The following is a 22,242-nucleotide window of genomic DNA, read 5'->3' as shown; positions in this document are numbered from 1 at the left end:
CGGATTTGCACCAGGAGAGGCTTGAACTCCCGGTGTGACTATGGAAGTGAGTGCACGATGTGATGGTGGCACTGCAAGTACTTCTGGGACGGGGCGGGGTGGCAATCAGAGCGGCGGCGGGGGGGGGGGAAAGCCCAGGACCGCCACTGGGGCCACTGCATGCCTCTGCTGTGCTCCCCCCGCCCGGAATGGCCTCGAGGGGAGGGGGAGGCACCCCCTGCAGGCTGCGGTGAGGCTCCCTGCAGAACTTCGCGCTGCGCACCCCCTCCGGCTACGCCACTGCGAGCCCCCCAGCTTTCAGAGAGCTGAAAGAGAGCAGAGAGCAGGCAGGGCTCGCCTCCCCTCCTCGACTCCAGCCCTCCTCCGACGTCCAGGGCAGGAAGCGGGCGAGGAGGGGCGTCCCCCGCCCGGGCGCTGCCTGCTGGCTTTCGCTTTCGCTTCCCCTGCGCGGCCAGCTCCGCCCGGCAACCCGGAGAGCCTTTTTCCCATTGGCCGAACATTCGCCCTCGGCCGCCTCGCTTCCCGGTTCCTGCGACGGCGCGGTCCGGGATGGCGCTCCTCGGCTGCGGCGCCTGCCTGCTGCTGGGCGCGGCGGCGCTTCTGCGGGGGGCGAGCGCAGGCGAGTGCGGAGGGAGGCGGGCTGGGGGCGGAGGCAGCTCCCCCTTCTCCGGCTGCTGGAAGGTTTGGGGCGGGGGCCACTTTCTGGTCCGGCAGCAGGGCGTGGGAGGGTCTCTCCCTCTCTCGGAGTCTTCGCCTGGGACTCGCTCTCCTCCCCCACCCCAAACGATGCGTCATTTAAACGCCCCTTCGCTTGGGGGTCTCTGTGCCCCCAGAGGCCATTCCCGTCCCCACCGAGACCCCTGGGCCGCCTCCTTTGGGGCGCAGGCTTTGGTGTCTGAGCCGCCTCCTTCCAAGGCCAGCTCCTGCTGGGGCACCACAGATGACCCCAGAAGCCCTTCTAACGTTTGTGTCCCACTTTCCAACCCAGCAAAAACTCTCGCAAAGGGCTTTTCCCGGAAGAACCTTTTGGATGGGGCTCTGCCCCAGAGGGCTCCCAGTGGAAGGAAGGGACACCAGGAAATGACAGCTGGTGAAGACTCTGCTGGGCTGGAGAGAGAGATGGGTGTCCCCCCCACCCCCTCTCGCCAGTAAAAGAGGCCCCACTTGCAAGAGGCCCCTTCTGAGCGAGCAAAGGAGGTGTGGGAACAAGCAGAGGTGGCCTCCAGGGGGCTGGGGGTTGGCACTCTAGTGGCTCCCCTCCCCTTGCCTAAGAACCACGTTTGGGGCCCCTCCTGGACGTTGCCCTTCTGATGGGAGGCCTGCAGGGAGGCGAGGAGGGCTGTGGGACAAACCAGCCCCTTCTGTGGTTCCACAGTTGGGAGCCAGTGGGGCTCAGGGCCCGGCTGTCAGATGTGAAGCCCTGCACAGTCTGCTAGGGAAGGGCCCTGCTTGGCTGCCCTTGAGGCGGTTTTGGGGGTGGTTCTGCGCTGTGTCCTCTTCTGGCCAGCTGTGTGCATTTCCTGAGCTTTCATGGGAAACCTGATGTGAGGGATTCACAGTGAGAAATATCTGCATCAGATACTTTGGTGCCTGCAAAGGAGGCAGGGACTGTTCCCTCCAGCCACCCACTCACCTGTCCCCCTGTCCTGGAGTTCCTGAACTGACCCCCACCTCCCTTCAAGAGGATCGAGGCAACACCTTCGCACACCCCCATCAGTGCAGGGCGCCTGAGCTGGTCCCTCCCATTCTGCTGAAGCACCCAGCACTGTTCTCCTCTTCCTGGTCTCCCCTCACTGGCTGCTCCCAGTTCCCAGAGCAGAGAGGTCCCACTGTCAAGCAAGCACTGAGCCTCCTCTGGGCCTCGAGTCTCTCCCCAGATGCTGCTCAGAGATTGTTGTGGGTCTGCCTGCAGCCTGTGGGGAGAAGGGAGAGAGCCACGGGCTTCCCAAACCTGTCAGTGATCTCTTGCTTCTTCCCCACTCTCTGTGCTCCCCCAAAGGGTCATGACACACCCTCCTGCCTGAGAATCTGTAAGTACCTATGGACTCCCCCCCCACAAATGTCTGTAGGGTCTCCTGCTTGGGTAGCAGGATCTCTCCTAACTCTGCCACTTGGTCTCTCTTTCTCCTTCCAGGCACCTCCTCCCACTCAGCCAGATATTTCTTCACGGCAGTGTCAGAGCCTGTCCAGGGCCTGCCCCAGTTCACTGCAGCAGCCTATATGGATGGCCACCGCATTGGGGTCTATGACAGCCATGGGGGGAAGATTGTGTCTGAACTGCCCTGGGTGCAGAAGACGGAGGAGGAAGACCCCCAGCTTTGGGACCTGCACACGCAGTGTGTGCGGAACCAGGAGCTGTACCTGGGGGGGCATCTGGTCACTGTGCAGAAACGTTTCAACCAGAGCAGGGGTAAGTACAGGAGCCTGGGTGGAGTGGCCGCTGGGCAAGGGGGGGGTCTTATTTGGAAGGAAGCTCCATGGCCCCCCAGGGTCTGCCCCTTGCAGTGGCTGCCATGATGCCTCCCCTCCACACATGGGCAAGTCTGAGTCTGTGGAATTCACATCTGCTGGAATGGATCTCCACGGCCCTCCAAGACCGAAGCAGGCACCCTGTAAACCCACCTGAGCCTGCCTCTGTCATCCTGGGCCACATCCCCTGCTGTTTCCCACCACATACATTTTTCTCCTACTAGGAAATGGGTCTTGGGCTGGTTGAAGAGCCCAAGGGTGCAGGGTGCAGAAAAGGCTCCAGCAGCCTTTTTGGAAGGGGGGGGGGGCGAGTCCTTTTGCATTCTGGGCCAGGATTAGGAGGGGGAGGGAATGGGAGGGGGCAAGTAGCAGCCTCTTCCATTGGAAGAGGGACAGAAGGAGGAGACACCACTTTCCTCCTTGGCCTGAAGGAAGCCCAACAGAGGAAGGCCATGACAAACACCCAGGCCTCTCTGGGGAGAGGTCAGCATCCTCTAACCCATCTTCCCCACCCCAGCCCCCTTGTCCCATTCTAGGGAGTGAGAGGAGCAGGTGTGGTGAGATCTCCTGGGCAATACCAGACCCTGCAGGGAAAGGCAGGGGCTCCTTTGGCCCTACCTTGACTGATGCCTCCACTTGGTGTCTCCCTTCCAGGGTTTCACACCATGCAGTTCATGGTTGGCTGTGGGTTGAGCGCAGATGGGCGGAAAGGAGGTTTTGCCCAGTATGGCTACGATGGGGGGAGCTTCATCGCCTTTGACAAGGAGACGCTCACCTGGACAGCAGCTGATGTCTCTGCTCAGATCATCAAGAGGAACTGGGACCTTAACCAGCCCCGATCCCGGCGCTGGAAGGCCTACCTGGAGGTGACCTGCATCGAGTGGTTGCGGAAGTACCTGCGCTATGGAAAGGAGACCCTGCTGAGGAAAGGTGGGAGGGAATGGTGAGGGAGGGGGCAGTTACATCATTTGTCATGAAAGGAAGTACATGAGGAGTTACTCAGAGTTTTCTCTAGACTCAGGATGACGAGCCCTGCCTTCTGAAAAGAACCTAAAGCAAGGTTCCCCCCACCACCTTGGAAACTGGGGGCTCCAGAGAGTGGAGGAGGAGGAAGGATCCCTGCTTCCCCACCCACAAGTATCTTACCCTTGAGGCAGAGCAGGGTTTCTTTCCTTTTTAGTCATTGATCATATAACTGAAATCATTGATCAATAGTGTTCAATAGTGAACACTGTTCAGTAGTGTTCATATCACTATTTCTGGCTCTGCTGCAGGTGTGGGAAATCTGCTTATGGGGCAGGGGGTGGATAAGACCCATCCTGCAAGGCAGACAAGGACACCAGTCTTAACACTGGCATTCCCAATTTTCACAGAGACCCCAGTGGTGAAGGTGACTCGCAAAGACAGCCAGGAGGGCTTGGAAACCCTCCTTTGCCGGGCCCATGGCTTCTCCCCCAAAGAGATTGACATCACCTGGAGGAAAGATGGGGAGGTCAGGCAGGGGGACACGTTCCATGGGGTTGTCAGCCCCAATGCGGATGGAACTTACTACACCTGGTTGAGCATTGAGATCGACCCCAAGGAGAGGAGCCACTACCGGTGCCATGTGGAACATGACGGGCTGCAGGAGCCTCTGGATGTGGCCGTGGAGGAGTCTGGTGAGATGCTGTGGGGGAGGGAGATGGGGAGGGGGTAGATTTCAGGACGTAAATTTTCACCCCACGGGAGACTCAAAGGAGAAACTCGTCAGGTGCAAAGCTGCTGATATACCTCTGTGTTGAAGACTGGATGTGGCTGCTGGCAAGAGGGTGGGCAGAGGGAACCTGGGAAGTGAGAAGCAGAAACTTCTGCTTTTCCTGCTGCGAGTGGCTGACATGAGATGCCGACACTCACACAATGGTACAAGCGCCATGACTTGCATGTGTGAGGTCACAGCTTCAGTGCCCCCATCTCTAGTTGCAGGATCTGAAGATCTTTGCCTGAGTTTCTGGAGAGTCACTGCCAGTCTCAGTAAATCTGCTTGTTCTGTTTCAGCCTCAGTGCCTGTTTGGCTCACTGCTGCGGGTGTCGTCTTAGGGGTCCTGCTTTCCGTTCTGCTTGTGGCTGGGATTGTCACGCTCCTCAGTAAGTGGTTCTCTGATTGCATTTCTTGGGCCTGTTGTGTGGTGACAGATTTCAGATTTGGACCCGTTAGGCAGGTTCTCCTTCTGTATTATTAACGAAGATGGCACCAGCGGAATGGGTGGTGATGATGTGCTAGTCAGTGAGATGGGGTTTCCTGCCGGTGGAAATTGGTGCTCCAAATCCTGATAGTGCCCATGACCATAAAAAGACATTTGGAACCTGGAGCAGGTGGAACCTTTGAAAGGCTCCTCATTCCCCCACATGCCTTAGAGAAGCGAAGTTCTCTACATCTCCTCTTATGATGAATGTCCAAAATGCAGCTCCTGCAGTCCAAATGTCAAGAGCTTGGAATCTTCTCCTCCTTATGGGCCTCCTAATGGCCACCTTTTCCCACGGCCAGTTTTTCATCTAGACTCTGCCTAAACATGTTCTCAAAGGTCTTTGAATGAAGCCCTCGTGGTCTCTATGGAGTTTGCATTTTGCATAAGCACATCTCTTAATTTAACAAGAAGGGTGACTTCCCATCCTTGGTTTAACCACCTCCTTAAAGTCAGAGCGGTCACATTTTTCAGCTGCGATTTGTACCTAATTTGTTGGCGGTTAAGAGACCGATGGTCCATTCTTGATTCTCCACCAACAGTATTGATTTGATGTTTCCAAAGAGCACAGCCAAGAGAGTCTGGGAGCAATCAGTCTCCTGCCTTTTGTCTGATTCGTTGTTTCTCCTTTCACTAAGTATCACCCTGAAATGCACTGTGATGCATTCTCTTCCTGGTCGCGATGCATTCTGGGGCACCACTGGGGGAAAGGAAGAGCTTGGCCTCACCAGGAAGAGGCTGCAGGCAGCTCAGACGACTACCTGCAGCCCTGAAAATGCAGCTGTTTTGCTGTGCTGGGAAGGCATTCTGAGCCCCCAAAGCACCGGAAGGGCACTTCTCATGTTTGCAAAAAACTGGAAAGGCTTTCTGAGAACCGTAGAGGCCATGTGCAGCCAATATGGACCCCCAGAAGCCCCCTGGAGATGTCAGAAGGGCACTTCTGATGCTTGCCTCAGAAAGCCTCCTGGGCATGACCGGAACAAGGTTCTGGTTGCATCCAGGAGGTCCTCAGTGGGTTCTCCAGCCACAAGTTCAGAACCCATGGTGGGTCAAATCTGCAGATAAAGAGGACCCACCTGTACAGGTGGAGCCTATTTATCTGCATTAGTTCTGTTCCATGACTCAGTGCAATTAACAAAAAACGCGTTCTGCTAAATTCCATAGAGTTACGCAAATACACTGCAGCCTGACACTTCCAGATGGAAGGAAACTAAGGCAGCAGTTCTCAATTCCCACCCCTCTGTACTCAGCCCTCAGTCCTCCCGTTGCCAGCTGTACAGCTTCTTTCACAGGTGGGATGCTGAACTTTTAAGAGTCCAGTCCTATGCGTTTCTACTCAGAAGTAAGCCCCATTGTAGTCAATGGGGCATACTCCCAGAAAAGTGTGGAGAGGATTGTACCTTTGCATGCTTTGCTTGCTGGGAAGGCTTGCTTGTGTCGGCTGGAGCAGGAGAGCCTGCACCATGGGGGGGGGGGATTTGGCAAACACTCCCTGGGTTTTTTAAAGCAATCCCCTCTATTACTAGCACCCCTGCCCCTGTGTGTGTGTGTGTGTGTGAGTGAGTGAGAGAGAGAGCTCCACCTTGCTGCATGTGTTCTGGCTACAGAGGTTTTCTGCCCCCCCCCTTCAGACTCTCTGCTGCCTCAGGCTCCAGGAGTCTTACTGTTCCTTCGAAAGGGGAACCTCTTCCAGGGCTCCAGGGCTACTTCCCTGCCTGGGCGAGGTGGAGCCTTCTTGCAGTGTTTTGGGCTGCCTGGAAATGGAGCAGAGGCCAGCACAGGGCAAAGGAGGCAGAGGTGTGTGTGACTTTCAGTTTCCCCCACCCCATTCGCTTTGAGACAAATCAGCAGATAAAAAATCTGTGGATAAGTAGGCTGCACCTGTATTTACGTTTTTTGCTGGCCAAAATAAATTTGAAAGCTAAATAAGGCGTTGCTTTGACGTTCATCCATTTTTGACTTTTATCCGTGCTCTGCATCTCACCAGACGAAAGATCCAGCTATGGCCATGTGCCAAACTATTGAGCTGTACTGTTGGCCAGTGTACTCAATCTCTGCACATCAGCTGGTTCCCCCATGTGCACATTGTAACATATTCTAAAGCACACTCCACGTCATGTGTTCAGTTACATTCTCCACTCTTTTTCAGAACGGAGGAAAGGGAACCAGTTCTCTGCTCTCCCACTTTTCAGGGTCATTTCAGAGCAAAGGCTCAGAGGCTACAAGAGTTGCAGGGGAGCAGAGCAGAGTTAGGGATTGATACCAGGGCAGACCTTCGAACCCTGTTGCCTGGGAAGCTTCCAAGACCTCCTTCTCTAACGATCCTTAACCACAAACTGGAGGAGCATCTGCTAGCAGGGTTGACAACCTGACATCCCTTCCTCTCTGCAGCGGAGTTGGGCTTGGATGATCCTTCATCTCTGACTTCCTGATTCTGTCTTTGCAGAGCAACAACATTCAGAGAAAACGGCCTACAGAGCGGCAACAAGTGAGTGCTTCCTTCCTCTTGGAGATCCTGAAGTGGAAGAGCTGTGTGTGTTTGAGCTCTCTGTGTTTTTCTGATTCCAACCCAAGCTGCTGGTCATCTCCTTTAGAGCCCTGGTGTGCCTGGCTGTCTTAAGGACTGCCTGCTCCTGTATGATCCTGTCTTCTAGTTCGTACCCTCCGGGGAGGCTCTGCTCCGTGTCTGCTCCACCTGAGCTGTAGGAGCGATAGGTGGCAGTTGGGGCCTTCCTGATGGAAGATCTCAGAAAAACACAGAGAGCTCAAACACACTTCAGTCAAACACACACAGCTCTTTAGAGTGTCTTCTGGTTCATATCCTCTGGGGAGGCTCTGCTCCATCTCTGCAGCTGCTGTTTACTTTTGGAAAAAGAGCCATACACGGCCACTGCCCAGAGCTCCTCAGAGGAAGGTGGGCGATAAATGGAGCCATAAAACATATGCAGATGAACGGCATCGCTCACCCTGTCTTTTTGCTCCCTCTGCAGCAAGCGATCTGGGGTCCTTCAGCTCCTCCAGAGGTAAGTGGGGCCTCCATCTTGAAAGGGGAGGGCTCTTGCCACAGACTCTCCTGGGGACGTGCCCAGATCTTTAAAAGGCTTCTGCTTTTCTGTGGGGCAAATCTCAAGACTTTCTAGGGAATAATAGGAATTGGGGTGCAGATGGACGAGAAGGGCTTCTGATGCCTTTAGCCCAACCTCCGTTTCATCAGAACAAGGGGACAGTCCCTCTTACCTCTTTCTTTGGAGGTGTGTTCTGCTAAGGGTGTGAATGTGGGCCCTATTTGGGGTTTGGGAAAGGATTCACCTCTGGGTCAAAGTGCTCAGTGTCCCAGTCGTAATTTTGCCTTCCCTGGAAGGGTGCGCTTTGGCTCACTTGCTTGAGCCGTCTCTGAGCGCCCGTGCTGGTGGGCTCCACCTTGGCTAAGTGCTGCACCTGAGCTCTGCTTGCAGGACAGGTTGTGTCTACGTTGAGAGGTCAGGGGATGGGGTTCCTCAGCAGGGAGGGTCAGGCTAGACTGACGGAGTCCCCTCCAGCATTGTGGCTCTTCTGCCTCACACTGAGGTCCCACGACATTGCCTGAACTTGCCCCTCATCTCTCTCTGGCTTCTGCAGCATGACGTGGGTGGCAAGAAGTGAGCAGAGGGAACCCACCAGAGTCGTGCTGTGGATTCCTCCGGCTGGGAGCTGCTGCCAGCTCTTCGCTCTGCTTCTTCTCCTGCCCCCCCCCCCCCGGCTCTCATCCAGCTCCAGCAGACGAGCAGATCTGGATTTCTGTGCGAGTGTAAACATCTTTCTGGTGACTGACTTTTGCTCTTCAGGGGATTTTCAGAGGCATTTGTGCTGGTGGGAAAAGCAACATATGTTTGCAGAAAAAACATTTTCAGAGGGACAAAGAAGATCTTTTATGATTGATATGAAGTTTAGCCTGCCACCTGCAGCCATTTTGGCCAGCCACTTTTGCTGTTGAGTGGTCCTTCCACGTCCGTCCGTCCCCCAGACGTGTCACTCCTGGCCACCCTGATAGACGGGCCATCAGGACTGAATCTGATCCGGAGGCCTCCTGCTTTACCTCAGAGGATGAAGAGCAGACACTGCGTCATCTCCATAGGGTCCAGATGGGGTTCACGTCTGTGATGTTCGAGACCCAGGCCTTGGATGGGGGCCAGTGAGGGTTCCCTGCCGCTGGCCCTTTAGGGTAGGAGACCATGCTGGAAATCTAGCTCCAAGGGACAGGTTTCAGACATAGAGGCTGCAATCCTAGCCACGCTTTCCTGAGAGTAAGCCCCATTGAAGAGAATAGGACTTACTTCTAAGTAGACCTGGTTAGGATTGTGCTCAGAGTCATTTGCTCAGGAATAAATTCAGGGATTATCATTTCAGGGATAATACACTGTGGCAGAACAGCACGACTGGGGAGGGGGATATTATTCCTATATGCTGGATGTAGTCTTAACAAACTGCAGGAAGGAAACCTTGTTCTCTGGCACCTGAAAGAGTAGCAGGTGAATTTCAGTTTAAGCCTTCCTGGAATTAGAGTCCCTTTTTATCAGACACATCAAATAGGGTATTATGTGTCATATATTAGAGGTCACACGTGTGGGATCCGTAGCGGAACCTTGGCAGACAGAGCACCATGTTTTGGCTAATTTTGAAAATCATTGATAACGTGAACAAACGGTAATTAATTGTAGGATATTTGTTGTTCCATACATCTAGTCCATCCCCGATGATAATCTAAGAGGACCCTGTTGTGAATGGCATCCTTGACAGAGGTTAGGGGGATGGGGGCAAGATGTAGAGCCTTCTCTTTGGTGGCACCACAGTCAAGGAACTCCTTCCCACACTCCCTCCTTAGAGAGGTTCCGGTGGGAGTTGAAGACTTTTTCATGTAGCTTTTTAGTATGGTTAGGATGGGTAACTGGGATGTGTTTGATAACCCAATCTTTCCCTTGCCACCCAATGGTGACGCAGCTTCTCCAATGGCACTGACTGCACTTGTTGCTAAAGGTGCTTTGACAGCATGCTGCCGGGAGCACTGGTGGGTCAGGGGGCTTACGTGGGGCTAAGGGGAGTTAAAATCCCCTTTCCCTGCTGGTCTCCTGGCCCGCCTGCCCCACTCTGGATGCAGCTTTTGTGTGGCTGCGATGGTGGGGGAGGGGGGAGAAAAGATTGGGCTCTGAGTGTTTTGCTTTTTCATTTATTTTTTGCATGCCACTTTTTGGCTGCTCTTCCTGCCTTCTTTTATCATGTTTATCATGCTCAGTGTGGAAGGGATTGGCGCTCCCGAATTGGCCTTTTCAGCCACACTAGACGCTGTTTCGAGACTGAAGGTTGCCAACTAACAGCTACTGTTCCCTGACTGTGTATTTTAGGTCACTTTCTGCTTTGTGGGTCTTAGATGATGTTTGTGCTATTGCTTTATTTTTTGTATCATCTTAGCTTAGAAACTCAACTTTGTACTGGTATTTATACTATTTTGATATCATTATAGATATCTTGATGACTTGAGTGCCCATTGGGGAGAGGCAGGATAAAAATATGTTTATATGATAGATATGCAATTCCTGATTTCTTTGTACACTTTTAAAATATTTTTGTAATAAAACAGAACTTTTGTTGTTGTTCAGTCGTGTCTGACTTTGTGATGCCATAGACCACAGCACGCCAGGCCCTGCTGTCTACCACGAATGCCAGGCTCTGACCGATGCAGTGTAGGCATAAGATGGACAGATCCTAGCAGAGAGCTCTGACCAAACGTGATCCACTGGAGAAGGAAATGGCAACCCACTGCACTATCATTGCCAAGAAAACCCTACGGAAAACAGAACTAGAAAGGTAGAAAAATGATTGTAGATCTCAGACTATTTTTTCTTAATCTTTCACTTAAAACTGGTTTTGAACATAGCAAGTAATTGAGGGAAGCCTTGAGAACTGTTTACGTTTCCCTCCAATCTGAGAATGCCAACACGTTGCTGCCCCCAAAATGGATGAACATGTTCACTTCCCTGCTGGAGAGAACTGGGGCCTCCTTCTCTTCCTCTTCCAGTCATGGTGGTGTCTCCAAGAAGCCCCCAAGCAAGGCAGGGAGGCAGCAGCTCTGAGCACCTAATTTTCACTGGGGACTGAAAGCCGAGGAGCCTTCATGGGCAGTGCAAATGACAGAAACTTTGTGGCCTCCACGGAGTCAGCAAGTTTTGTCTGCATGTGTGCCTGGAGCGCCAAAGAGCTTGTGTGAATGGGATGAGGGCAGAAGTTTCTGTTGTCTGCACTGCCAGGAAGGATCCAGATCACTACCAAATATTCATTAGTGAACATCTATGAAAAAGACCACAAATTGCTTTTATGAAATCCACACACAACAGAACTCAGAGTTCGTATTTCAGATATTAGAATGTGCCCTTCACGCATTCAATTACCCATGTTCAGTTTCCATCACCGTGATGCAGTCGTAGAGGCAAATGCCGCATGACTGACTTTTCAAGAGAACCTCTGGGCTCTGTTTGGAGCAAAGCAAAGTCAGGGGAAAGGGAATGGGATGGGACTCGAGCCTGAACTTGAAGCTTGAAAAGGAACTTCATGTTATGACATCATATGCCCACAATGTCTTGACATATCACTTTCTGCAGGGGCAAGAAGATCTTTAACCTGCTACACACACTTGCCTATTGATCCCATATGCCAGGGTGGTTGTGGCTCTTTGGTGATGAAAGGAAGGCACTCTATGCATGCTTGGAGATCTTCTTGACTATCACCCCCAGTCTTCCCGAGCTGAACCCTGGTATGCCGGAGAGGTTCTGGAGGGTCAGTTCAGCCCTGTGAGCCCTTTCAGCATCTAGGAAGGTGTCCACACACCCTGGAAAGGCCCAGTCAAAGCCTTTGGGAGGATGTGTAGGATATCGCCGACCTTTGGGCAGGAACATGGTGTGAAGGCGGAGGTTGGTCCATGAAGTGGAAGTACCAGTGGGGGGGGGGAGAAAAGGAGCCCCCCAATCTGGTCCTTTCAGGATTTCAACCCTTTCCTCATGATGTGTCCAGGTGAAGGCTGCTGCTGCCTGCTCTTCACTGCCCTTTCCTCTGCTTGGTTGGGAATTGAGGAGAGGAAGAGGCAGGCAGTGACCAGGGGTCACCCTGAGACCTGCAGTCCAGTGGAGAAGCCCCCCACCCCCGCCGGAAGTGTCACCTACTGCTCTGCATTGCTGTTTCCACCGGGTCTGCTGTAGCCTCATGACCCCTCCCCTAATGCTGGGCTGAGGGGAAATGGCTGCTTCCTCTGCTCCACTGCCACTCGGAGGAGGGAGAAGGCAGGAGCTGCCCCCCCCTTGAATCTGCCCCTCTCCCACTGCCACTTGCTACTCCATTTTCACAGCCATTTCAGAGGCGGAAGAACACGGTCCCGATGCTCTACAAGAAGTGAGCAAACGAAGGCAGGACGGCCATTCCAGGCATAAGAGCTGGAAAGGGAGCTGTCCTGACTGGCACATCCCCCCCCCTCTAACGGGCTTCTCCACCTCCCAGGGAGGCCAGCACCTCCCCCCTTCCTCTTTCCTCGCAGCAGGGCACAGCTTTACAAGACCAGAGGCAGCTGTCCTGGCAAGTGCAACTCTGCTGTTCCAGAGCCATTTGTCTTCTTGGCTGCCTGACCTCCCAAGCCTGGAATTCCCTCCCTCCCCCTGGAGGCTCAGCAAAATTCCACATTGGAAAATAACTGGGGTGGGGGTGGGGGTCCTGCATCTCAAAGAGGGGCCCTTGCCCCAGACTCTCCTGGGGATGTGCCTGGATTTGGGGATGTGTCTGCTTTTCAGTGCCCTCCTGGCTTCTAGAAGCCACATCCAGGCCTAAACAAAGGAGTAGTATTAGCACTTTTGCACCCCAAAACACACACTGGGAGTAGCTGATGCATTTATTCTCTCCCCCATGGGTGAAAATTTAGCTTCCAGAATCTGCCCCACACTCCACCCCCTCCCTACAAAGACTCCCCATGCCTCCCCCCCAGCCTCTCACCAGGCAATTCCACAGCCACGTCCAGAGGTTCCTGCAGCCCGTCATGTTCCACATGGGACCAGTAATGGCTCCTCTCCTTGGGGTTGATTTTGATGCTAAGCCAGGTGTAGTCAGTTCCATCCAGGTTGGGGCTGACAACCCCCCAGAATGTGTGCCCCTGCCTGACCTCCCCCATCCTTCCTCCAGGTGGCATTGATCTCCTTGGGGTGGAAGCTGTGGGCCCAGCAAAGGAGAGTCTCTGAGCCCTCTCGGATTGCCTTGTGAGTCACCTTCACTATGGGGGGCTCTGTGACAAAATGGACATCAGTGTTAAGACTGGGGTTCTAGGTTGACCTGTGGAATTTATATTGCAGTTTAGCAGGACAGTGACCCCACATGAACACACACACGGTTCTTTGGATTTTTGGAGAGGCAATCAACAGGTGACTGGAGAATTCAAAGGACTTCTAACGTTTACTCGTTTGCAAACGGGACCTCCACACACATGTAGAGGACCCTGAAGGATTACAATGATGCGGGTTTTATAGTCTTTTAGATAGGGGAGGGGGACAAGAGGACACAAAGAGAGAAAAAATATCCAGGGGAAAATAACATACAGGCAGACACACAAACAATATTTGTCATGTTATCAGTACAGGATGTTGATCTGAGGATGGCAATTCAATACACATCGGCAGTTTGTTTACAGAGATATCCCTTAGAGGGGGTTTGGTACTCTGTCTCATCCCTTTTACCCTAACCTTTTTATCCTCATTTGTTGATTGCCCTTATCTATGACCTTTCTGTTCACCCTTGGAGGCCCATATCACAGTTAACTGGTTCTCTGAGAGGGATAGCTTTTTGGTCAGAGAAGAGCCTTATGGGTGAACTGGGCATCTTGGGATATTTCCATATTGTGAGCTGGGCATATTGATATCAACAGGACCCCATCGTTCTACTGTGAGCCACTCCCGTGTTCCCAGATTGGATGTCCCACACCTGCAGAATCCTCAAGAAATGAAAACCTGCAGAGACAGGGATCGCAGGCATCCTTCAGCACTCAGCGCAAATGCTCAGAGGAAATAAGTAGCAATTCTGGGATCACCTGGTGAGCTCCTTCAGGGCTTTGGCCAAATATCACATGTCCTCCATAGCTGAAGGCATGGAGAAGGCCTTCTCTCTAAACAGAAGAGCATGAGCTGAGCATTGCTCCAAGGGATTTTGGTTTTCATTCCAAGAGAGGGATGCTGCAGTGGCCACTATTCTTTGCTCCAGAGCTATTATCCATCATTTCCTTCCTGAATTTTTTTTTTTAAGGAAGCATAACATTATACTGATCTAAGGAAAGAGACACGGAAGAGGCAGAAGCTCTGACACTCTTGCTCTGACACTCCCCATGCCTCCCCCCCAGCCTCTCACCAGGCAATTCCACAGCCACGTCCAGAGGTTCCTGCAGCCCGTCATGTTCCACATGGGACCAGTAATGGCTCCTCTCCTTGGGGGACTCCTCTCCGAAGTCCGAATTGTCCATCCCTGCAGCACTACAAGAGATACAAATAGGATATGCAAGGATAGACATTCTATAAATAAATAAATAAATAAATAAATAAATAAATAAATAAATAAATAAAGCAATGTGGAGGCAATCTCCGGGTCACTCTACCCAGCCTGTGCAACATTTGAGAGCCAGAAATAAATTGATGAGGTCAACGATTTCTGTACTTTCAATCTAATGCTGTTTTTAAAGCAGAAAAAATTGAAAATTTCATGAGGGCACTTTCTCTTTACGTTGATTTTTGCATTAACTGTCTTTTGTTTCTTACCAGAAAAGGAGCTCTGCACAGGCTGAGGTGCATATGGCTCCATGAGCCTGGTTTTTTGCTAACAAGGAGTGGGAACTCCACTCATCTTCAAGGATCAAAAATGTGCACAGAGAAGAGCAAGGGTACTCTCGGCTTAGCTCTCTGGAGCCTGTGGAGAAATGTCACCCAAAGGATAAAACCTGTAGGGAATTCTTCCATGGTCCTGGAACTGAGCAGTCACTTCCAAGGCCTTCTGGTGGTGGGGGGTTCAGGTCCACTGGAGGAGGTTTATCTCCCTGTTGAGAGAGTGTGGGATGGAGGAATTGGGTTCATTCTGTATTGACCACTATGGCGCCAGGGGATGGTGGGGAACAAAGAAATTGGCCATGCATTACCAAGCAACAAAAGGGGGTTCAGCATCCCTTTCATATGACACCCCCCATCTCAGGGACCACAATGGGAGATGCTGACACCAAAACAGAACTGTTCCTCATAAGAGGAAGGTGCCCCAGCCCAGCAATCATCTTAGTTGCTCTCTTTTGCACCTTTTCCATTTCCACTATATCCTTTTTGAGATGTGGTGACCAGAACTGGACACAATACTCCAGGTGTGGCCTTACCATCGATTTGTACAACAGCATTATAATATTAGCTGTTCGGTTCTCAATACCTTTGCTAATGATCCCAAGCATGGAATTGGCCTTCTTCACTGCCGCCGCACACTGGGTCAACACTTTCATTGACTTGTCCATAACATATTTGAAGAAGCTTCTATTTTTCCCCTTAATGTTGCTGGCCATGCATTCCTCATAGTCTCTCTTGGCCTCCCGTATCACCTTCTTACATTTCTTTTGCCACAGTTTATATTCCTTTTTATTCTCCTCATTAGGGCAAGACTTCCATTTACGGAAAGACTTCCTTGCCCTTTACAGCCTCTCTAACTTGGCTTGTTAGCCATGCAGGCACCCTCCTGGACTTAGTGGAGCCCTTCTTCCTTTGCGGTATACACTTCCGCTGGGCCTCTATTACTGTTGCTTTAAGCAGCCTCCATGCACTCTGGAGAGATTGGACTCTTTTTACCTTCCCTTTCAACCTCCTTCTAACCAGCCTCATCTGAGGCCTCCTCATCTGAGGGAAGTCCACTCGTTGGAAGTCAAGGGTTTTTGTTAGAGATTTGCCTAGTATTCTTCCCCCGACGTGCATGTCAAAACGGATTGCAGCATGATCACTGTTCCCCAATGGCTCCGTAACATTGACATCTCTAACCAGGTCCTGTGTACTGCACAATATTAAATCCAGAGTCACCTGTCCTCTGGTGGGGTCCATGACTAGCTGCTCTAAACCACAGTCATTTAGCATGTCAAGGAATCCTGTCTTCTTTTCCTGACCGGAACACAAACTGACCCTGTTGATGTGAGGATAATTGAAGTCCCCCATGATTACAACCCTGTCCCTCCTTGTCACCTCCCTGATCCGTTTCCTCATTTCAAGGTCCAGTTTCTGGTCTGGAGGAGGATAGTACGCCCCCAGTATTGCATCGCTCCACAGGCCTGGTAATTTAACCCACAGAGATTCTACGGTGGAGTCGGACCCACCTTCAATCTCTACTTTGCTGGATTCTATCCCTTCCTTAATATAAACGGCCACCCCACATCCAACACGCCCCTCCCTGTCCCTCCCGTAGAGTTTATAGCCCGGGATCGCGGTATCCCACTGATTCTCAGAATTCCACCAGGTTTCCGTTATGCCCACTATGTCAATGTTTTCCCTGGTCACCAGACATTCCAGTTCTCCCATCTTTGCTTGGAGACTTTGGGCATTCGCATAAAAGCATTTGTACACGGAATGCCCCAGGATGGGCTGCTTATTCGCTCCTTTGTCTCCGCATCCTCTCATTGTGTCAAACCATCTGTCACATCCCATCACGCTACCGTTCCCAATTTCTTCTCCTACTCTGTCTTTGCCTTGTTGTTCTCTAACCTCCCAGTCCTCGTCCCATAGGGATGAGGAGTCCCGAACCAGATGTAGGGCTCCTGTAGGGCTTTCCCCCAGCTCCTGTTGACCCTCCCTTTGCACTATCCAGATTTATAGGCACTTCACTGCAACCAAGACTTGGTGTGCTGCTTAGGGAATTCCAGCACCTTTATTCCAAGGTGTGTGAATTCTCTGTATTCTCAAGAACCTGAAAATCCTGGGAACCCTCCTTCAAAGGAGGAAAGAAACACCAAGACCAGGAGGCCATCCAATGGCTCTTTATTAATCAAAAGGATAGTCCAGAAGAAGAAAAAAATACAACCACTGTGAAGGAGTCCAGATTGCCCCCCTGGAGACTTTCCAGCTTCCTGCAGCCTCATCACACACCAGGAAGCTCTGTCAAAGCAATGGAGGGGACAGAGAAAAGGTAGGCAATCCTGCCTTGTGACTTTGAGTCAGCGGGGAGGTGGTATCCCAGTTTTTGCAAGGAAGGGACCTGCAGCAGCTTAAAGGCTGACCACTTAATAAATGCAGAACCATTCAGGGACTGTAGACCATGAAAACTGCTGTCACAATAAATCTTTGAATCACGAAGGGGTCTCCAGACTCTTGGCTATTGTTCCAAAGGCAGAAACTGAAAACTACAGATCTGGCTGGGCTGGTCCAAACCAGGTTCTGAAATTCAGCATTTGTTCTGCTTTTAGCTTCTCAGCCTATGAAATTTCCTTGCCTGCCAACAGTGCAAGTTCTGTTCAATCCACTATATAAGAGTGTGTCCCCCCTTCAGAAACGTCTCTCTCTTCCCACCTCTGTCCTCAGCCTCTCTCAATCTCTCACCCCTCCCTTTCCCTTCTGCCTTCACCTCTCCATCCCTCAGGTGTCTGCCTTTCAGCTCACTACCTGCCCTTACAGATCTAAGCAGAGCTAAACACAGCAGCAGGTAGCCCTGAGGCTGGGAGGTGGGAGAGCTGGCTGGCTCGTAGCTCACCTGGAGAGAAGAGCTGATTGATTCCTATTTGCCCCCTTCCCAGACAATGGCTGAAGCCTCAACTGGTGAAACTCCCCAGCTTCCAGGGCTGGTCAGCTTCTTCAAAGAGGCTGACCCTGAGCTGCAAAATGACCATGTCTCTACCTCTGAGCCTCCTGGCCTTGGTCAACAGGCAGCACTGTTCTGAGGAGCTGGAAGTGGGAAGGATCCTGGAGGGGCAGTGGAGAGGACCCTTCATTGGAACCCACAGGGGGTTCTTGAACATCCCAGACATGAGAGAGATCTTCCGGGTGGCTGTAGCAGGCTGGTGACAGCCAGACATAGCCTATTTTACATACAATATACAGAGAACAAACCTAAAGGTGAAAATCACAGCAGATGACATGCTAAATTGAGTACAAATAGTTAAAGAAAAAATGATCAACCCTTTCAAAAGCTTTTTAAAGCTGCAGATATGTGACATTTCCCCCAAATCACACATTCTTCAGAAAATCTGGTGAAAAAACAAAATTATCTCAAATCAGTTTCTACGCAGAAGTAAAAATCTGAAACTATTTGGATGCTGGAACAGGGCCACAGCCAGGTCTCGGCGCCGAAACAAACAGTGCAGAAAGTTAGCAGGAGCTCTCAGCAGGTGCAGTTCACAGCACAACTCTGGCTCCTTCTGTACTCTTCTCAGGCCCCGGGAAGAGATCATGCTGCAGAAACCAAGAAGAGAAGGAAAGTTCAACCAACTCTTAGTACGGGGTGCTTGTCAATTATGTGCCTTGGCAATTTTAGCACCTTGTCAGTGTGCCCTGAGATGAAAGAGACTGAAAATTGCTGAACAAGAGTTCTCTCCAGCCCAGTCTTTACAGCTGAGGCCTTCACAGCTTGTCCTCTGACCTATTAAGGAGCACACAAGATGTACTACAAAACAGAGCTCAGGGACAACACTGATGGTCAGTCCTAGAACCTGCTGGAGTGCAGGGCTGCTGATGCAGTGTAAACTGCAACCTGCACACCAGCAGCGGATCAGGCTGGCCAGGAAATAAAAATTTTGCTAACGTTTATGGCCACTGCCTGGTCCTCTATGGGTCTACTTAGATGTATACCATCTCTTTTGCTGGTGTAGATCTGTACTGCCACTGCAGAGAATGTGAGGCTCAGAATCTCAAAACACATAGATGAACACATAGAGGAACAGGCCTTGCTGAGGGAGAATCAGCCTGGCTTGTGTAAGCGTCAGTCTTGCCTCACAAACCTTTTAGAAATCTTTGAAAAGCTCAACAGGCATGTGGATAAGGGTTAAGTAGCTGAGCTGAAAAGTCAGATTCGGTGGGTTTATTTGCAATATAGGAAACTAGGGGGACAGCGGATCCCAGACCTGTATTTTACCCTAAAGAATCAGTTACAGACGTGTGAAAATCAAGAGGCAGAACTATGCTTCTCACCAATGGAATCAACTCATATGTCCCTCCAGCCTCAATAGAACCAAATAGTTCTGGGCTATAGTTACGGGATCTTTACGAACAACCAATCCAATCTCTGCCTCCACTTCTCCTCAGTTGTGGTGGCAACACTTTGTATCCTCATTTCATTTGGACAGAGTGAACCCTTTGCCCGCTCCAGAACCGGCTTTGAAGGATCTGCCAGCATGGCCCCGTCACCCCAGAGGAAATTAGCGAGATGATTGCTCAGGTGGGTTCAGGGAAAGCTCCAGGCCCAGTTTGCTACCTTAGGAGGCCTTAAAGGCTTTTCCCAATTGGGGGGCTCCAATCCTAGCGACCCTGTTTACAGCAGTCGACCAGACTGGCATGATCCCAGAGGCATGGACGAATGCAATTATAGCACCCATCTATAGAAAAGGAGATCAACCTGACCCTGCAAGCTACAGGCCTATTAGTTTACTCTCCACCCGAGGTAGGCTTTACATTAAACACCTGTGAGGTAAACTCCTATCACAGATGACTCGCCAAGGACTTCCAAGCCTGGAGCAGACTGGATTCCGTAGCGGTGCCTCTGGCATTGACTATTGTATGGTTTTGGCTCATTTGGCAGACAAATATTCCAAGAAGAAAAAGATAACACTTTTTACGGCTTTCCTGGATTTGAAGGGAGCCTTAGACTTGGCGGTTAGAGAAATTTTATGGGAAAAGCCACGTGGGCTTAAGGTTTCCTTTCTCTTGGAAGTAGGCAGTCATCCCCCTAAGCTGGGCTCAAGGCACGTATCTCTGCTGCTTTATGCTGATGACACTGCCTTGATGTCCTGTTCACGTATAGGTTTACTGTGCCTTCTAAATAAATGTATTGATTACCTAATTGCTAATAAATTAGAACAATTCTGAGAAGACTAAAATCCTGGTATTCTCAAATTCATGGAAACCATATCCATGGTCTATAAAAGGGAGGAAAACTGAACGAGTTAAGACCTTTAAATATTTAGGGGTGAATTTTTGTTACAATCTTACAGGGACTGCCCATCAGAAGCGGTCAGCTAACTTAGCCCACTATACGATTCAGTCTATCACTTGTTCCTTCTTTAGGCAGGGCAATTGTCATACTCCATCCGCCCTTAAAGTTTATAAGGTCCCTTCGGGGAGAAAGGTGGGGTAAAAATAAAGTTATTATTATTATTATTATTATTATTATTATTATTATTATTATTATTATTATTATTATTATTATGCCAAAGTAATACTGTAGCTCCTATATGGTTCTCCAGTATGGCTTAGCTTTATTACGCATTCATTTGAGGGTCCTCAGGTTAAGTTCTTTAGGGGTACACTGGTTCTCCCTAGATGTGCGCCTTATGCAGCTACTGGTTTGGAATTGGGGCAATCATTGCTGGAAACTAGGGTGTGGCAGCTAATTTTTAAGTACTGGCTGCGTGTCCTTTTTCGCACTAGCCAGGATAGTCTGTTATGCCTCATGATTTCTGAACATGATACCTCTGTGTGGCTCACTAGAGTCTGGAAGAAAATAGAACCTATGGGCCTTCTTTTCAACCATCTGGTCCTATCTTCGGAAACAGAACTCCTTTCAAAAGTTAAACGGGGGGGTGGAGCCAATACTCAGTGAAGTAGTGCTGAACTTCGGAGGGCTCCCGGGGGGACTGCTAAATACATGTGTTTTTCAAGTGCGTCAACCATTGAGGCACTCTTCGTTGCCAAGAAGATGGTACAAAGAGCTGAGAGCTTGAACGGGGGAGTCTTTTGAAATAGGCAATTTCAAAGATTTCTCCCCGTTTGCTCTGTGCTGAATCACATCGTATGCCAGACGCCATCTTTGGAGACCATTCGGAAAACTGGGAACTCCGTCTCCCACGGCCTAGATACAACAACATGACAGCGAGAAAAGCTTTAAACTGTAAGTAATCACTTACTTACATAAATAATTTTATGATTTGCTGCTGCTCTATGCTCTTTTTACCTATTTTTTTTTTACTCTGAACTGCTGTTTTTTATGATGTGTTAATATGTTTTTATTTGTTTTTAAATTATGTTTTTAATATGTTGTAAGCTGCCTTGAGTCCCTTCGGGGAGAAAGGCGGGGTAAAAATAAAGTTGTTATTATTATTAGTAGTAGTAATCTGGCTCATTAAAAGGCTATAACAAGAACTGCAATCAAGAGGTTGGAAGGAGGAAAAGATAACTTTAAGATTATTTATGTTGGCTGGTAGCCACCCAGAGGGGAAATGAGCGAATCTGGATTTAAAGAAACCCCTGCTGGAGTAAAGACAAGATTATTTTGCTTAATGGTATGCATGGAAAAGAAATAAATAACTAATCTTCAACGGCTAATAAATAACTAATCTTCAATGGCTAATAAAGGCAATAACTAATCTTCAATGGCTGAAATAACTTTTACTTTCGCTTTCCCAGCAAGAAGCCTGGCTTCGATTCAGGCCTGGCTATTTAAAGGCATATTAACTTAATTTGACAGTGTTATTGACCTGGATTACTGATCCACCCTTTCTGGAAGATGGGATGCAAGATAAAGATTTGGATGACTTTTTAATTGTTTGATTGATTTGACATTGTTTTTGACTAGAAGTGGAATATTGATTTACACTTTTTGGATACAAAAATTGGAAATTAGCCCTACAAGAAGTGGCTTGATTTGATATTGACAAAAATGGCATTAAAAAAATTTAAAGGATGTTAGTAAAAGCCAGTCTTTATTAATGGAACTGTTCAGGGATTTTAGAAGTGAAATGGAGCAACAGGTCAGAAAATTATCTGAACAAATGAAGCAAACAAACTCCTCCCTGACAAGCATGCAGGAACAGATTACAAATAACAGACAAGAAAAAAGAATGGATCAAACGTCGGATGAAACTAAAGAAGTGGAGTATTTTGAAGCGAGACAGGAGATGGAAAAAACAACCGTCACTATAAGAATTAAGAATTTTAAGAAAGAAAAAAGAGGAAATGTCCAGAGAGCATGTTGTCTCAAGAAGAGGAAGAATTTCCGGATTAAATCCAAAAATAACAGAATGAAGAAAAAGACAAAGAGAGAGGGGTTAAGAAATTTAAGAGATTTAAAAAGAAAAAGAAGTGGAAGGGAGGAGCAAGAAGGAAAACACCAATAAGACAGAGAACAAAGCAAGTATCAAGACAGAAAGTTAAAATGGCTGAATAACAAGTAGAACTTTTTTTTTTTGGTAGATATTAATGGATTAAATTCTTTTTAGAAATGAAGAGTATTTTATTAATCATATTAATTCAAAGTAGATGTAAATGAAAACTTGGAATATAAATATTGTGAAAATTAAAGTCTGGTATTAAGATAAATACCGTATCTTTCGCTCCATAAGATG

General features: G+C 49.7%; 2 protein-coding genes across 4 annotated transcripts in view; one reads left to right on the top strand and one right to left on the bottom strand.

Annotated features, from left to right (window-relative positions):
* Window positions 1-503: 503 nt before the first annotated feature.
* Window positions 504-10,302, top strand: LOC136640476 (major histocompatibility complex class I-related gene protein-like). Its single transcript, XM_066615640.1, has 8 exons — window positions 504-619; window positions 2,135-2,410; window positions 3,124-3,399; window positions 3,843-4,127; window positions 4,504-4,593; window positions 7,138-7,179; window positions 7,682-7,714; window positions 8,310-10,302. The coding sequence occupies exons 1-8, from the start codon at window positions 550-552 to the stop codon at window positions 8,312-8,314; spliced, it is 1,077 nt and encodes a 358-aa protein (XP_066471737.1). The 5' UTR covers window positions 504-549; the 3' UTR covers window positions 8,315-10,302.
* Window positions 10,303-13,378: 3,076 nt separating this feature from the next.
* Window positions 13,379-22,242, bottom strand: part of LOC136640468 (major histocompatibility complex class I-related gene protein-like) — a 31,394-nt gene continuing 22,530 nt past the window's right edge. The window contains exons 7-8 of one of the 3 annotated variants that reach the window (XM_066615627.1): window positions 14,097-14,218; window positions 13,386-13,702 (exon numbers count right to left, since the gene is read on the bottom strand). In XM_066615627.1, the coding sequence (XP_066471724.1) occupies window positions 13,688-13,702; window positions 14,097-14,218 (137 nt within the window). In that variant the 3' untranslated portion in view covers window positions 13,386-13,687. Of the gene's footprint in view, window positions 14,219-16,715; window positions 18,140-22,242 lie in introns of those variants that run through there. The other 2 variants (XM_066615626.1, XM_066615628.1) reach the window with 2 other exon arrangements.

This window comes from Tiliqua scincoides, chromosome 2, assembly GCF_035046505.1.
Source record: "Tiliqua scincoides isolate rTilSci1 chromosome 2, rTilSci1.hap2, whole genome shotgun sequence".
In the NCBI taxonomy this organism is placed as follows: Eukaryota; Metazoa; Chordata; class Lepidosauria; order Squamata; family Scincidae; genus Tiliqua; species Tiliqua scincoides.
This window is presented reverse-complemented; position numbering and strand designations above follow the sequence as displayed.

What these genes read in the sequence shown, in the direction of transcription:
- LOC136640476 (XM_066615640.1), top strand. Translation starts at nt 550, where the DNA reads ATGGCGCTCCTCGGCTGCGGCGCCTGCCTGCTGCTGGGCGCGGCGGCG. An exon ending in TCTGCGGGGGGCGAGCGCAG is followed by an intron (nt 620 to 2,134) that starts GCGAGTGCGGAG and finishes TTCTCCTTCCAG; the next exon opens with GCACCTCCTCCCACTCAGCC. An exon ending in GGCCTACAGAGCGGCAACAA is followed by an intron (nt 7,180 to 7,681) that starts GTGAGTGCTTCC and finishes CTCCCTCTGCAG; the next exon opens with CAAGCGATCTGGGGTCCTTC.